The following is a 16891-nucleotide window of genomic DNA, read 5'->3' as shown; positions in this document are numbered from 1 at the left end:
AGCAGTTGTGGCTCAACTGATAGGGTGTCTGCCTACCACATGGGAGGTCCAGGGTTCAAACCCAGGGCTTCCTGACCCGTGCGGTGAGCTGGCCCACTCACAGTGTTGATGCGCGCAAGGAGTGCCGTGCCACACGGGGGTGTCCCCTGTGTCGGGGAGCCTCACATGCGAGGAGTGCAACCACAAGGAAAGCTGCCCTGCATGAAAAAAATGCAGCCCGCCCAGGAGTGGTGCTGCACACATGGAGAGCTGATGTAGCAAGATGATGCATCATCAACAACAACAAAAGGCAACACAGTTGACAAAAATGCAAGGAGACACAGAAGAATACAGCAAATGGACACGGAGAGCAGACAACGGGAGGCAGTGGGAAGGGGAGAGAAATAAATAAAAATAAATCTTAAAAAAAAAAAAAAGCTTGTTGGTTTAGCATGCAGGAAGCAGGGGTCCAAGCCATCAGACAGTAAGACTTTTCACAAGTCCTTCCTGGATAACTGCATTTTCATTCCTGACTTACAAAAGTTCCAAGTTTAGTTAATTCCTCAAATGGGGCATTATCCTCTGGGGACTCGATTTCCAGAGACCTGGAATTTCCAGAATCAGTTTCTGTTTTATTTGTGCCCAACGATTGAGTTCTCAGCTTATCTCTCTCATCTAGCACTTTATAGGAAGCTGCAAGGAGAAGCCAAGCCGCATTCTCTGAGTTTACTTCAGAAAGGTCTTCAGCTAAATTCCCAGATTCACCAATTTCAAATTCTGCCTTCCATAAAACACCAGGAATTAATCTTACTAAGTTCTCTGCAACTTCAAAACACGGATCGCCTTCCCTCCGGTTTCCAGTAACAGTGTCATTCACGTCTCAGTCTCCTGAGCATCCATGTTCCTATCACTAGTCTCTGCAAAGCACCTTAGGCCTTGTTCATCAAGTGTCTCACACTTCCTCCAAAAGGTGCCCCTTATGCATTTATAAAACCGGTCCAGCATTTTGGTTATTACAAAAGCACCTTCTTACTCTCTGGCACCAAATTCTGTATTAGTCAGTTGAAGATATCTTTTCATTTCCTTTTCTGTTTATTGCACATATAAAAGTTAACTGTATGCCTATGTAATTATTTGTTATCCAGGAAACTGTTTCTAATAAATTCAGACTTCAACAGACGCGTCCCTGCAGCGGTCCGGCCTCTCCCTGGCCTCTGCTCCTGGCTTTCAGCCCGTCGCTCTTCAGGGAGCTCCCGCCCCTAGAAGGCAGGCAGAGGGACACGCCCCGCGGGGAGCTGGGCCTTCCCACCCCTCGCTCTTGGGAGGTGGAGAACTCTGTGCTCAGCGTGGAGGGGAGCCCTGTTTTCACTAACTGCCCACCAATTATGGCATATTTTTAGCTTCTTGTCGGCTCCACCTTTTCCCCTTCCTTTGCAGTAGCTTGGATTCTTCACCCAAGTGCAGTGAAGCCCATACTACAGCCTCCCAAGGGAAATACCCTTTCCTGTCTTTGAATGTGGACTTGGCCATGTCCCTAGTTTGGTGGATGGGATGGGGTGGCGGTGCGGGGGTCAGGCCAGGGCCTTGCCTTGAGGCCTCGAGGTTTCCAGCTGCCCTCCACCAGCCACTCTGAGAAGAATGCCTGGCGAGCCCAATGGCTCGAGGAGCAGGAAGGACCCATGAACCAGCCACCACAGCCCGCTGCAGGGAGGAGAAGCCGCCAGCGGCTACAGCCCCCGAGAGTCACCAGCGGACCCCAGCCTAGACCAGCCACACCCCAACCAGCCACATACTGGGGAGAATAAAGGGCTCATCTCATTTGCTAATGAAATTTGCTGGCTGTTTGTTATACAGCAATAGCTAACCAATACATCCTACATATACTTCAACCTTGGTATGGTTGGAGAGTCTTTAAATCCTTTCTCTGGAATAAAACTGCCATAAAAATAAGTGGACAATCATTAATTTTAGTTTCCCCCAAACTATAAAGATAACTGAAGGCGTGGACAGAGGGGAGGTAACAGGGGTGGGGAGAGGGGAGGAGGTCTACCATTTCCTCTACTCTTTGTAAACTGAAGGAAAAGAGGCGAATGTGGTGGCAAGTCCATAAGGCAAGCCCAGAGAATTAATGGTAAATTCTACCCACTGAAGAGGGAGCCCTACCAATAGAGAACTATCAAAACTCTCTCTCCTAAGTCTACGGAGACGTAACCAACTCTATGGCATTAATCTAAGGTCAGGTAGCGTGAACTAGACTTAACGAACAGCAGCCCAAAGCCCTCTCCTCCTTGCACACTGGCTCGGAGCTCCAGCACCACTTCCGGCTTCCCCTTGGTAACGACGTCACCCGTTTCACAGTACTACAGGCAAGCGCAGCTGCTGCTGTCAACGAGGAGGCCCAGTGTCCAGGCAGCAAGACGGTTCCAGAAGCATTTCTAGGAAAGCGGGCACGAGATGTGAGACAGTGACAGAAGGTCCAAGTGTGGTCAGTGGGAGGCACCGGGTGAGGCACCAGGCAAGGCGCCGCCGACGCACGCACATAGGAGATGGGACCCGCTGTGAAAGGCCTCCGGAGACAGGCAGCACACTCGTCCACGGGGCGGGCAGTGGAGGGGCCCGGGAGGGCTGGAGGCGGGAGCCACCCCTGAAGGGAAAACAGCTGAAAAGGGTGCGCTGGGGGGAGCAGACAAGCAGACAGAAGAGCCGTGGAGGAGGAAGAAGGGACTGGCCAGAAGGAAAAGTGCAGGGCGTTCCAGGAATGGCCAGGCAGGCTCTCCCACCCCGACCCGGCGACGAAACGCGGTAAATGGGTGGGCAAAAGGCGAGAGACGGCTCAGGACAGTGATGTTCCCAAAGACCACACAGCCGGGCAGTGCTGGCCCAGGCTTTTCTTGTTTTTGTCCCTCTCAGTTGACACTGCTCAGGGTCGTCTACACTGGCAAGGTGTCTTCAAGTAGTCTGCAGAGCACCCTCTCACAGCCCTCCTTTAAAATAAGACCCCGCAGAGGATGGCTTAATTCCCTTTCTACCCTAAAAGGACAACCAGGGGCGTCGACAGTTTTCTGCCAAATATGTCTTTCATTACTTACGCAATTTAATTCTATACGTCCAGTAACAAGGAATGACTCAAAATTACCAAATCACAGTAAAGAGAGCGCTACTTATGACAGGGGAAGAAAGGGAGGGAGGAAGAAAGAAAAGATAGAAAAGATGAAAAAAAATGAAGAAAGAAAAGAAAACAAAGAAAGAACAACCAGAACCATTTTCTACCACAAATACCCGGTCGGCCCACAGACCACGGGAAGGAACTGGGTTCCTTCTGCTCAGGAGGACGTAGGCTCAGGGCGGAGGGGCACGGTGGGGCCTCTGCGCTGGGAAGCGCCCTGCTGCCCGAGCCCACTGCAGGGCGTGCGCCCCGCTGCTCTCCCTGGCTGCCTGCCGCGCCTCCGCGGGTGCTCCTCCCGCCCGCTGTGGGCAGTCCCGTGCTGCTGACGGACTCCAGGAAGGGACACCGCTTATTTCTGTAAACTGCTCTGCTCCGCTGGGCTCGTGACACCCTTCCATCACATTAAACTCAGAGGTTTCACATTGACTTATTAAACTGCGATTAGGGCTTGGATTTGGCCACATCAGGAGGACGCTGAGTCACTGCCCCCTGGGCAGGTGGACTCTCAGGAGAGCTGAGTTTTGATGCTGGAGCCCCGGGGAGAGCGCCAAGCCATTCGCCTGATCGTGGATGGCTGGCCTCCAGCTGACTCTCCAGCCCCGAGCTGAGCCGGGCGATGCTGGGACCAGAAGCTCCCCGAGGCCGAACCCCGCCAGGCTGGCAGCCGCGTGGCTCCGACAGGCTGTGCTGCGGGAAGGAACTTGCTCTCTATGGCCCTGTCAGCTTCTGCCCCGAATGAAGACCCTGATAAGAGCCAGCAGCGTCTGGGTGCCTGGCATCAGCTCCCCTCTGGCTGACACAGACTGTGGCAACAGTGACGGGAAAGCATGCACCAATGGTGGGCAGGCCCGCTGCTCGGCAGGGGCCACACCGCACCCCTGCTGTTGGTCGCAGAGTCGTTTTAAGAAGGGCCGAGCCGTGACGCAGCTGCTCTGGGAGCACAGGCTGGGGAGGAGTGGGCCTGGAGGCAGAGGCCCTGCAGGCCCAGTCCTGCACGGTCCAGGGAGACCAAGAGCCATCCACGGCAGCCGCCAACTGTCCTGGATTTCCAGGTTTTGCTCTCAATCGGCTCACAGGCAGTTTGAGGTTATTTATGAATTCTAAAAAATATATCATGTTTGTTATCTGAGTGTGATACCCTTTGACTGTATTAGATTCCGCCGAGGTGGCTTTGATTAAATTATGTTACGATTAGAGCTTTAATTCGACCACGTGTGACTCAGCACTGAATCCCAGTCCCTTTGGCTGATAAAACAGACTCACATGGAAGTAGACACACAGAGAAGACATGTGGAGGATCCCACGGCCTGGGAAGAGAGATGAGCCTGACAGCCCACAGCTGACCTTGTGAGGAGAGCAAAGCAGCTGGGCCTGGAAAGAAAGAGCCCTGGGGACAGACGAGCCTCAGGTCACCCACTGCTGAGATCGGAGGACACTGGGATCATGGAGCCTTAGAGGAAGAGGAAGGCTGGACCCTCGCAGACACAAATGACTTTGGGTGTGAAAGTATCTCTTATGGTGCTCTGAGCTGGACTCTTGAGGGCCTTGCGACTCTAAGCTTCTAACCCAAATAAATACCCTTTACAAACGCCCAGAGCCTGCTACTGTGCTCAGCCCCCTGTGGCTGACCAGCACAGCTGGTGTCAGCTGAAGGAATCAATTGCACACCCTGGAAGCACCCGTGGGGCGGCAGTGACAAGGACCGGCTGTAGGCCATGGCGGTGGGAACCCTGCTCAGTGATGGAGCGCAGGAGGAGGGTCTCAGCTGGGAGCCCAGGCTGGGTGAGGACCCGGCACGGTGCCGTCGGGGAACGACGGCGGCCAGGGGTGCCAGCTCCCCAGGAGACGTGAAGTTTCACAATTTAAGAAATTCAAAGAGCCAAGAGAGGCCAGAGTCTAGGGCAGGGACGAGCGTAAATGTCCAGCAAAAGGCGGGGAAAACTGAGATGCACCCACAAGACTTGTCAATTGGCGGCTTCAGCGGCGGGCGGGAGCTGCAGGAGGGTGCAGTGGGGGGGAATGGGAGACAGGTGTGGCTGTGGGGTGGCAGGAAGGAGCTGGGGGAGAGCGGCTCACAGGAGGCCCTGAAGGGCCACGTCTGTGTGGTGGAGACTCCTGGCTGACCTCCAGTCAAGGAACAGAGTGGTGGAGAAGGAAGGAAAAGAGAGAAAACAGGCGAGACTGAGGAAAGCGGTTCCCTCGGGAGGCAGGAGGACGGGGTCTGCAACAGGCTTGGAGATGGAAAAGGAAAGCGGGGAGAGACAGCCTGTGAAAGCACTTCTCTCCTGGGTCAGAAGAGCTTGGGGAAGGCGGCCGGCCCAGAGCGCGGCCATGATGAGACGAGGTCCCAAGCTGGAAGAGTGAAGGAGCCCCACAATATGTGGGGTCTCATAGAAATCACCCTGAACTGCCCAGTGCACCTGTGATCCAGGAGCTTACAGTGCACCAACCCTCCCGCAGATAACAAACAAACTCTGGAACAAAGTATTTACAAAACACCCACCTAGAGGCCCTGGAGAGCAACCAGAGCAGAGGGAGCCTGGAGGGGACCCAGAGCACAAGGGCGAGTGTCCCGCGGATTCTGGCCTCGCCTCAGTCAGGAGCCTGCCGCTGGGTGGACCGAAGAGCAAGAGAAGAGTGCAGGCGGCCACAGCAGCCGGCAAGTGGGGGTGAGTCCCGAGAGGAGGGCCACCAAGGGCCCCCCGGGCCCGGCTGACCGCTCACCTACGCCCTGTGAGGTGACTCCCAGGAGCACGTCCAGCTCCAAGGACAACGGAGGTGTGAGCTGCTGCCCCACACAGGAGGCAGAGTTTGGACCTTCTCCAGCCAATTTAATTCCCTGTTAATAGGGAGAAGGGGAAAAAACCTCTTTTGAAGAATGTAACAAAATCCAGAATCTCTACAACGTATCATTCACAATAATACAACCAAAAATTAGACATTCGTCAGTAAATACAATCCAGTGTTAGACATTCATGAGAACAAGAAAACATGACTAACACCCACGAGGAAGAGCGATCGACAGGCAAGGCCCCGTGCCCCAGCGCCGGAGGGCGGGCTTTAACGTGGCTGTGAAAGCTACAGTCACAGGCGAGCAGAGGCGGCTCAAGGGATGAGGCCTCCGCCTACCACAAGGGAGGACCCGGGTTTGAGCCCTGGGGCCCCCTGGCGAAAAAGGAAAAAAAAGAGAAAGCGCCTGCGCGGCAAGCCAGTGCCCATGCCATGAGACAAGCACCTGCACAAGTGCCCACATGGTGAGCCAAGTGCTCGCGCCGTGAGTCACGCAGCAAGGTGACGATGCAACAGAAGAGAGACGAAGGGGAGAGTCAAGGTGAAGTGCAGCAGAAACCAGGAACTGAGGTGGCACAATTGACAGGGAGCCTCTCTCCCCATGACAGGTCTCCAGGATCGAATCCTAGAGGAGAAAGAGGAGAAGGGAAGACAAAACAAAAAGAGAAATAGATACAGAGGATCACACAGAGAATGGATACAAATAGCAAAACAACAGGGCAGGGGGAGGAGGAGGGGTAAGGGGAAGAAAAAGATTCAATTCTAAAACACAAAACTATTCAAGGATATAAAAACAAAACAAAAATCATGCTCACAATCAAAGACTAAATAGTATATCTCAGCAGAAAAAAAGAAGTTAAATAAGAAAGAACCAAATGGAAATTCTAGAACAGAAAAATAGAGAAAAGTAAATGAACTTGAAGATAATAAAAAGAAATTATCCATCTGAAGAGAGAAAATAAGATGGGAAAAATGAACAGAGCTTCAGGAATAATGTTTCTAAGAAGAAGCTCAGCAAACAATAAACAAAGCAAGCACAAGAAAACCACACAAAGTCAAATCACCCCAAACCAAAGTCAAACAGAAAATCTTGAAAGAAGCCAGAGAAAAATGATACAGCAGATACAAAGGAACAACAATACAATGTCGGGGACTTCTCATGAGAAAAATGGGGGGTGGGGAGGGAGTGCCGGATCCCCGATTTTAGCACTGAAAAGTTAAAGATGTCTATTACAAGTCACGTAGCCTCCCTCACCTGGAGTTCCCTGTGAATTAAATCCCATCGTCCTGAAGAAGCCACGAGGTGGGGATGTGTCTCTAATACGAGTTAGTTCACATTTTACCTTCAGGGGAACTGAGCAAATAGTCACTGGAACAACTCTCTGCATTCTGTGCTTCAAATGAGAAACTCGGACTGGAAATGCTTCAAGCAACCAGTAAGTAAAAAAATAAAAAACCAAAAATGGCACAAAAGTATAGCAAATAAGCCCCCAGAACAATGTGCTCTGAAAAGCACCAAAAAGCACAGTGGCGTGGTGGGCGGGGGAAGGACTCCTATGGGAGAAGCAAGGGCGCAGCACAGGGAGCTTGTGGGATCTCAGCACAGACCATGGTTTCTCGGAGCTCTTCTGTATGTCTGAAAGGTTCCATAATAAAATGCTGAGTGAAGAGCCAATGGAGATATTAAAATTTTCAAGGCTCCTCAATTCCAGCTGCACATCAGAATAGCAATGCAGCTCACATATGTTAAAATTTTCCAGCATTTTAGAATTTGGATTTTATTGTAATTCTTGTACCATAATCTCACATTCTGATTCTTTGGAGTGAACTTTCTTTTACTAAAAGGCACAACACTTTTGGGGTTTCATCTTTACATTAACTTTCATCACAATAAAGCTGCATAACAGACAGGAAAACCTCAGTGGTGCCCAACATTTTTTGACCTAAACAAACATTTATTTAGATCAAAATAATCTGTTTTCCTTTATAACAGGGGCTCTTACCTTTTCTGTTCCATGGACCCCTGTGACAGTCAGGAGAAAACCACAGACCCCTTACTAAAAGTCCACACTGCACTGTGTATTATATAATAAATACATCACCCCTGCACCGACTCGTCCCCACAAGAATAACGTGTTTTTGAATTTCAATTCAAGCTCAGGGACCCCTCCTTTATAATATGGTAAACACCTACAGACACATCTCACAGGAAAAGCTCTCTGCAATCCGTAATTTTAAGACTGTAAAGGAGTCCTGAAATAAAAAAAAAAAAACTGTGAGAACTGCTGGTATAAGAGCTGCCGTTTAAGTTTAGTGAAATTATACTTCCTTCGCTGTCTCATAAAAGCATAACAAAGAAAGTATGATCGAAGTCGACAGCGGGCAGGGGAGCGGGTGTAGCTCGGTGGTGAGCGCCTGCGTCCCATATGCACCTGAGGTCCCAGGTTCAAGCCCCAGGACTGCCTGGAAAAACAAGTCTCGAGCACGCAGCTGCTCTCCTCTTTTCCTCGAATCGCTCAAGTGACCGACTCCAGACTCAGCTGCCTGCCTACGGGGCGCCCTAACGAGGAGTGACCGGCCTGGGAAGCGCGACGCGCACCACCAGTCGGGGCCGGCAGGTCACGCCTGGGCGACCACGGCCGGGCTGGAAGCCGGGTGCAGCGGCATCCGTGCTACCACGCCGCCAGGGTTCTCACAGCAAGCACTGGGGGAAAACACGCAGCAGTTCACGCTTCAGTGCTCACTTGTAGGTACTGCCCCTCTGCCTTCCCTTCAGGCTCTACAGGTGAATCAGGCCACAAGCTCTGGGTTGGAATCCCAGCCCCGAGGCTCACACCTCAGATATGTTACTCACCTGTGCCTCAGCTCCCCCATCTGAAGAACGAGGGGATGAGCTCCTCACGGCACTGCTGTTAGGAAAGCGGGCAGCACTGCACCCTGCCCGGGTCAATGTGAGGACCGTGTAACGAGCTTGGAAAATGCTGACATGGGGGGAGTGCAGCAAGGGCCACGGAAGGTTTTACTGAAGTTCCCTGGGCTTTCCTATTTCAATTCTGACCACTTTGTAGTCAGCTAAATTGTATCGCTATAAGACTTCCAAGGAAGCAGAGAAAAACCAAAACAGAACTGGGACAAGGAGAAGAAAGGGAGAGAGGCCTGTGTAGTAATAAAACTATACAACCTGGGGCGACTTGAGACTTTCTGAAAAGCAACCACCTGTGCCCCCCAAAATAGAAGGATTAACAAGAAACGTGAGGAATAAAACTAAGTTAACTTACTTGCCAACTTCTGGACAGAATAAGCTCTGACCACCTGTGACTGGCGTGGGGAGACTACGGCAGATGGCGATCGCTGCTCAGCTCACTGAGCTGTGAAGCACTGGTTAGTTTGAGAATGGAATGGTCTTAGCACAGCTCTGCTCCTCTACACGTTTTGCCACAGAGTTAAAATCAGTCGTCCTCTCTGTACCAGAGTACACAGAAGCATCCAGACAAGGGAATGGCACACATAGCCAAATCCTTCCAGCTTACACAAACAAGACAAACAAGCAAACAAGAATCCAGGAATGGGGCCTGTCCTGGTAATTACGTCTCAGAAGAACAACATGTATGGAGGGGAGAGGGGCTGACGGCCCAGGCTCCCCTGCTGAGTGGGCTGGGGACGCAAGAGGCTTAGCTCCCTGGACGAGATGGAGCAGGAAAAGGGAAAGGAGCAGGTTGTAGAGCCGAGAGAGTCCCTACAACTTAGGGGCACTATGCACTTGGGGTTGGAGCAGGGCCATATCCTCAGGGGAGCCAAGCAGTGAAGACATCCAGGCAAGAGGCACGCGCTCACGCGGGATGAACGATGCAAGACGGAGGTTACCACGCCGCCCACGCTGATGGGAGGGCCACACGGTGACGAGAAAACGCTCCTAAGTGGTTAAAAGAAGTCAACGTCTTCAGAGCATACCATGCTCATTTACTCAGAAACACAAGTTGCAGTTGTTCAAGAAATGGGTAATTCTAGAGCTATGACCTGAGTCAGAGGCGGGGGCTCCTGGGCTTGTTAGAATGGGGATTTACTTGAAAAGCTAAGTGTTAAGCATCTCCGAGGTCTGAGGATTGAGCCTGGGGGAGGAGACAAAGGCCGAACAGACAGAGGTCAGCAGGGTACAGCTCCGGGCGGAAAGCAGCTTAAGTTCCAGGAGAAACAAACGCGCTGGGGAAAGACAGATGGCAGCTTGAGGCCCCAGGGCCTCCACGCAGGGACGCCCTCGTCTGAGGGCTGCAGGCCACGGCAGTGTCTCCTGGGCGTGGAGTTTCTACCTGTGCCCACGGTCACCTCTGCTCTCCTCCCTAAGAGCCACACCACCACCACACGCTGATCCATTCGAAAGTAAGGTGGACTTTGTCACTGCCTAGAACGGCCTGAGAAAGGCCGGCAGAAGGAGAAACCAAGTTCTCCCCTTCCTCTGAATTGTGCTGTCACACTACGGCTGGCGCACTCCAGAGCTGGGCTGTCCAAAACGGCAGGCGAAGACATCACTGCTATTACATTTGAATTAAATGAAACCAAGACCCCGGCCCTCCAAGGTGCTCGGAAGACACAGGTAGCTGGCAGCATGTGAAACAAGGCGCAGAGAGCATGCGTCCACCGCGCCAGGGAGTTCCAGCAGACAGCACTGCTCTAGGATTGAGGCCTCATTTTGGTGTGGGGTGGGCAGGGGGTGTGACAACTTCCACTCGCTCCCCCCCAATAAACATCAGTGTCTGAGATTTTTACAGCCAAAGTAGACTCCAGCGTTACTTGCAGCATTGAGAAAAAGAATGCACCTGACTAAGGAGTGCTTTAGAGGCCGGAGCACTTGATAAGTGTGTCCCGCGGGCCAGCAGCCGCTGGCACCCTGTGCGGAAGGACGCGCAGACCGGACAGACTCACCTTTGGAGGGTTTTCCTAGAGGCCTCTTGGGAAGCGACTCCTCAATGGAATGTGCCGACGTGTGCAGTGCGTTTTCCAGGCTGTTGCTGACGCTGCTGACAGGGGCCTCTGCCCTTGGAGCCATCTGAGAAGCAGAAACATAATCACCCGCTGTCCTCCGCGCCGCAACACGGCAGGCGCTTAACCGTTACTCAGTCACTTAGACTTGGCTTAATTTCGAAGCTCTGTATAAGACATGGACCACTCGTGTAGCAGTCAGCAATTCTCGTGAATGACGAGCATTTCGCCAATCCACCACCTGCCCGTGAAATTTCACTGGAGCCCAGACACGCACGGCACAGGGAGAGGACGCCTGCGCCAGGGCTGCCAGCACCAGAGGCCTCTACCTGAGGCCAAACCTTCCCCCGTTCTTCGGGTTACACGGTTAACGCTGTCCTCGTATACACCATGACTAAATCACAAAGTACGCGAAAGACAATGGTCTAGAGCAGCATTCAGCTGAACCTATTTGAAAAAGCATCTTCTACGATGACGTGACAATTCCGTTTTTAGGAATCCACACGAAAAAGGTGTGTGTGTGCGAGGAAGCTCACCCACAGCGATGTTGATGACAGCGCAGAGGGGACGCGTCCCCCGGCAGGACAGGCCGCACCCGTGGGCGGCCGCGGGCCAACGACAGTCCCCGCGACCGGGGGGCCTCGGCCCCGACCAGCAGGGCTCCCCAACAGTTATCGAGCCCCCACGTCACAGGATGGGCCGTGCCTCGGCCCTCTCCCTCCCTTTCTTGGTTTAAAGTGAACATGTGGAAACAAACAGAAAAGGGCCCGGGAGGACTCGGCCGGGCTCAGCCGTGGTGGCCGCTGGGGGGCTGGTGAGGCGTTCCTGGGTGGGCGGGGGGCAGCGCCGCACTTTTCATTTGTCTTCCTTAATAACGGTGAGTATTTGGAAATTTTACAGCCAAAATATATTCATTTATTACTCGAAGGATTCAGAAGAATAAAAATCACCATCGTTTTAACATATTAGTCACCATTTAAAATATTTCAAAATTTCAAATAACAGTAAACAGAGTTATGAAATTTCAAAGCTCATCAAAAGCAACCTGGATTTTAAAGAATGAGGAAGACTATGCTAGATATAAAATAAAATGGATGCTCCTGAGGAAAAAGAGCAGACTTCTGCTCCCAGCTGTGATACTGAGTGGTCACAGCTGCTGCCAGGGCCACCAGAAGCAGTGAGGGGGCACAGGACACAGGACTCAGGACACAGGGCTCAGGACTCAGGACACAGGGCTCAGGGCACAGGACACAGGGCTCAGGGCACAGGACACAGGGTTCAGACACAGGACTCAGGGCACAGGACACAGGGCTCAGACACAGGGCTCAGGATACAGGGCTCAGGCACAAGACACAGGGCTCAGGGCACAGAGCTCAGGGCTCAAGGCACAGGGCACAGGGCTCAGGACACAGAGCTCTGGGCTCAGAACACAGGACACAGGGATCAGAGCTCAAGACACAGGGCACAGGGCTCAGGGCACAGGGCACAGACTCAGACACAGGGCTCAGGGCACAGGACACAGGGCTCAGGGCACAGGACACAGGGCTCAGGCACAAGACACAGGGCTCAGGGCACAGGACACAGGGCACAGGACACAGGGCTCAGGACACAGGGCTCAGGGCACAGGACACAGGGCTCAGGCACAAGACACAGGGCTCAGGGCACAGGACACAGGGCACAGGACACAGGGCTCAAGGCATAAGGCACAGGGCTCAGGACACAGAGCTCTGGGCTCAAGGCACAAGGCTCAGGACACAGGGCACAGGCTCAGACACAGGACACGGGGCTCAGGCAAAAGACACAGGGCTCAGGGCTCAGGGCTCAAGGCACAGGACACAGGACACAGGGCTCAGGGCACAGGGCACAGGGCTCAGGCACAAGGCTCAGGACACAGGGCTCAGGACACAGGACACAGGGCTCAGGCACAAGACATAGGGCACAGGGCACAGGGCTCAGGGCTCAGGGCTCCAGGTACAGGGCACAGGGCTCAGGGCACAGGACTCAGGGCACAGGGCTCAGGACAAAGGGCACAGGTTCAGACACAGGGCCCAGGACACAGGACACAGGGCCCAGGACACAGGACACAGGGCTCAGGCACAAGACACAGGGCTCAGGGCACAGGGCTCAGGGCTCAGGGCTCAGGGCTCAAGGCACAGGACAAAGGGCTCAGGGCACAGGGCACAGGCTCAGACACAGGGCTAAGGATACAGGGCTCAGGCACAAGACACAGGGCTCAGGGCACAGAGCTCTGGGCTCAGGACACAGGGATCAGGGCTCAAGGCACAGGGCTCAGGGCACAGGCTCAGACACAGGGCTCAGGATACAGGGCTCAAGGCACAGGACACAGGGCACAGGGCTCAGGGCTCAAGGCACAGGGCACAGGGCTCAGGGCTCAAGGCACAGGGCTCAGGACACAGAGCTCTGGGCTCAGGACACAGGGATCAGGGCTCAAGACACAGGGCACAGGGCTCAGGGCACAGGGCTCTGGGCTCAGGACACAGGGATCAGGCAAAAGACACAGGGCTCAGGGCTCAGGGCTCAAGGCACAGGGCTCAGGGCTCAGGGCACAGGGCACAGGGCTCAGGCACAGGGCTCAGGACACAGGGATCAGGGCTCAAGACACAGGGCTCAGGACACAGGACACAGGGCTCAGGCACAAGACATAGGGCACAGGGCTCAGGGCTCAGGGCACAGGGTTCAGGGCTCTGGGCTCAGGACACAGGGATCAGGGCTCAAGGCATAGGGCACAGGGCTCAGGACAAAGGGCAGAGGTTCAGACACAGGGCCCAGGACACAGGACACAGGGCTCAGGCACAAGACACAGGGCTCAGGGCACAGGGCACAGGGCTCAGGGCTCAAGACACAGGACACAGGGCTCAGGGCTCAGGACACAGAGCTCTGGGCTCAGGGCTCAAGACACAGGGCACAGGGCTCTGGGCTCAGGACATAGGGATCAGAGCTCAAGGTACAGGGTACAGGGCACAGGGCTCAGGGCTCTGGGCCCAGGGCTCAGGGCTCAGGGCTCTAGGCCAGGCTCAGGGCAAGCTGGAAAGCAGGAAAGGAATTTGATGGCACCCCTTCTTCCGTATCTTCCACCGTGCGGGTGGCCAGGTTTGTGACGGAGTCGCTTTCCTAGGAGACAGGAGTTGCCCAGTCCTGGTTCTCCTGCTGATACCCACCTCATTCAAAGAAAAACGGAGCTGAGTCGAGACTTCCCTTCTCTTTTCTACCCTGGAATCCTGGGGTGCTCTGCCCCCGAGGGGAGGCATGCGGCACCTGCACCGTGGCCCTCTCTAGGGAGCTCGGCGTGTGACAGGGAAAACAAGTCCTACCCACCTAGCACGCCTCCAAAAACTCAACTCTTCATGATGTTATCAAGGCGTTATCAGGAAACTTGTTTCACTACCCATATTTGTAATTTAGCTGAACTGGGTTATTTCTCTTAGATTTGGCAAAGTTTCTACCATCTAATGGTTGGAACATTCCGGAAGTGAATTTCTTGTCCATTTACTAGGATATGGGTCACTCCACGGGAAGTCTTCGGTGCTGGAGGGTGGCTGTCCACGGTCGCAGCACAGCCACGTGCTCTGGGCCTGACCTGTCCACCTCCCCTCGGCCACTTTGGTAACTCACTCCAGCCTGGCCCTCACCAAGACCGAGCTGCCCTGACGACCACCAGAACTAGCCCGGAACCTCCCACCCAACAGAAACACACACCGTCAGCAAGTCCTCGCCCACCCCAAACACCCACCAACAGAGACGCAGCCCCCCTTTGAGTGGCCGGGACGGGGGCCGGGCCACTCTCGGTTGAGTGATGACATCAGGAGAGCGCAGCTTGAGAAACAAGGCGCGCTGCGCCAAAACGGTGCTTCTCAAACCTGAGCGTGCGCCGGCATCCCCAAGGCCCTGAAGGAACGTGGGCCAAGGCCAAGCCCACACATCCCAACTGACTCAGATTTCCAGATGCAAGGCCAGAGCCCTGGTTTGTGGCTTTCTTCTTTGGCTTACGCTCCCCAGGAGATCCTCACCTGCAGCCGGTGTAGGCACTGCTGACGACCCCACTTCCAGGCTCTACACTGAACCTATCGCTTCGCCTACTTCCAGCAAAGACAAAGAGGAAACCCAGGGAAAGCCGCAAGTGCCTTCCATAGGTCAACAGGAAAGCTAAAGGTTGTGGGTTGCAGCAGTTTGATACTGTTATGAATTCCAAAAACAGATATTGGATTATGGGCGTGATTTGATTAGGGCTTTGACTGGGCCACGTCATCAGGGCAGCCCTTTGGCTGACTAATACATGGGTCCACTGGCGGTGGCTAAAAATCAAAGAGGAAAATTAATAAACTGACCCATCCAAACATGTGTGCTGTATCTGATACAAATACCTGAAAGAATGAACTTTCCTAAAATTGTAACTATTGGAAAAGAAATACTTGTTTTCCTCTGTATTCTATCCCTAAGCATTTCTTCTTAAGTTTTCCAAACATTTACATTTTCCAACCGAGCCTTTGTCTTTGCTCCTTACTCGTGCACACTGAGAGCTGCCTTCACTTGCACCTCCCCGAAGTGCTGTTCTGGGGCCCTTTCGGGTGACCCGTGCAGTAACGCAGAGCTGTCACCACGCCTGCCAGGCCGAGAACAAAGTGTGGCCTGCTCCTGCACGAGGCAAGGCTGCAGCACTCTCCAATGGCAAAGCCCGACACAACTGCGACGAGTTTTTCCTACTAAGATCAAAATCCCTTTCTCTGCGAGCACCTCCCTTTACCTCTCAGTGAGCGATACACGGGCTCCCGCCTGACCCAGTGTCCCATCATCAGGGCCCACCGCGGCCTCTGCCTCTCCCGCCGCGGCCTCTGCCTCTCCCGCCGCGGCCTCTGCCTCTCCCGCCGCCGCCTCTGCCTCTCCCGCCGCGGCCTCTGCCTCTCCGCTGCTCTCCCCTGGGCTCGATCTGCTCCAGCCACCGCTGGTGAGCACGGCGGGCACGAGGGCTCTTCTCAGACCTCTCGGGGCACGCGCCCTCATCTCCTACACCTCTGTCCCCAAATGACACCTCTCAGCTCAGTGACCTCAGGGACTCGTCCGTTCTGTGCACAGCTGCATCCCCTGCATGTTGCGCCTGGCACAAAGTGATGACTTAAGTTTCTGTTCAAGATATGGCTATCACCAGATTTTACTGAAACGAAGCACTAAACGTACCCAAAAAGCACCTCTATTTCAAAGTAACCTTTCTGCACTCTAAATTATGCAATTCGCAGTCTCAGAGCCTTTCACCGGCTTCAAGAGAGTACCAACAGAGCTGGCGCCCTCCCACACACAGACCGAGCCTGTGGTTCTCCAGGCTGGGGTTGCATCTGCCACACCGGGGAATGTGGCTTCGTCGGTTCACCTGCCCTTGAGAAGCTGGCGCCCCGGCTCTGGCACAAGCAGCTTCCACCTGCTACAGCCGTTGAAGAGCCGGGCTTCCGAGCCAGCCCTGAGGGGCCCTGGGCTTGATCAAGCCAGGCTCGGCCGGGCTGTTGCGAGGTGCTTCCACCTACAGGGACTCCCAGCAAGCTGGCATCACGGCGGGACACTGTCATGAGCCAAGGGGGTCCTGGCGCTGGGAGGAAACCAGGTCACACAGGCTCGGGGGCCCCTCCAAGGGCCACAAGGCCAAGCAAAGCAGCAGCCTAAAGGTGGCATTGGCTAGAGGGAGGGGAATACCTCTAATTCTCCCTCAAGTGTTTACACGGTTTCTGTGCTGTTTCTTTTAACGCTTTTAAGGCTCGTGACTCCTGCGGCGGGACCCAAGCTCCCCCTACAGGGCTTCTTACAGCTCAGTGCTTATTCTCTCATGTCTGTGGACGAGAACCACTTCCTTAGAACGGAGTTTTAACTCTGAAAACACGATTTCATTAAAGATCATTTAAGGGACGCGGACTTGGCCCAGTGGTTGGGGCGTCCGTCTACCACATGGGAGGTCCACGGTTCAAATCCCGGGCC

General features: G+C 54.0%; 1 protein-coding gene across 1 annotated transcript in view; it reads right to left on the bottom strand.

Annotated features, from left to right (window-relative positions):
- The window catches only part of ZCCHC14 (zinc finger CCHC-type containing 14), an 85532-nt gene that overhangs the window by 49450 nt on the left and 19191 nt on the right, over positions 1–16891 (bottom strand). Inside the window, exon 2 of the mRNA XM_004474094.3 lies at positions 10856–10979. Coding sequence (XP_004474151.2) covers positions 10856–10979 — 124 coding nt within the window. The remainder of the gene's footprint in view (positions 1–10855; positions 10980–16891) is intronic.

The sequence above is a fragment of the Dasypus novemcinctus genome, chromosome 18 (assembly GCF_030445035.2).
Source record: "Dasypus novemcinctus isolate mDasNov1 chromosome 18, mDasNov1.1.hap2, whole genome shotgun sequence".
NCBI lineage: Eukaryota > Metazoa > Chordata > Mammalia > Cingulata > Dasypodidae > Dasypus > Dasypus novemcinctus.
The sequence above is the reverse complement of the archived record's forward strand: the minus strand, read 5'-3'. Positions and strand labels throughout refer to the sequence as shown.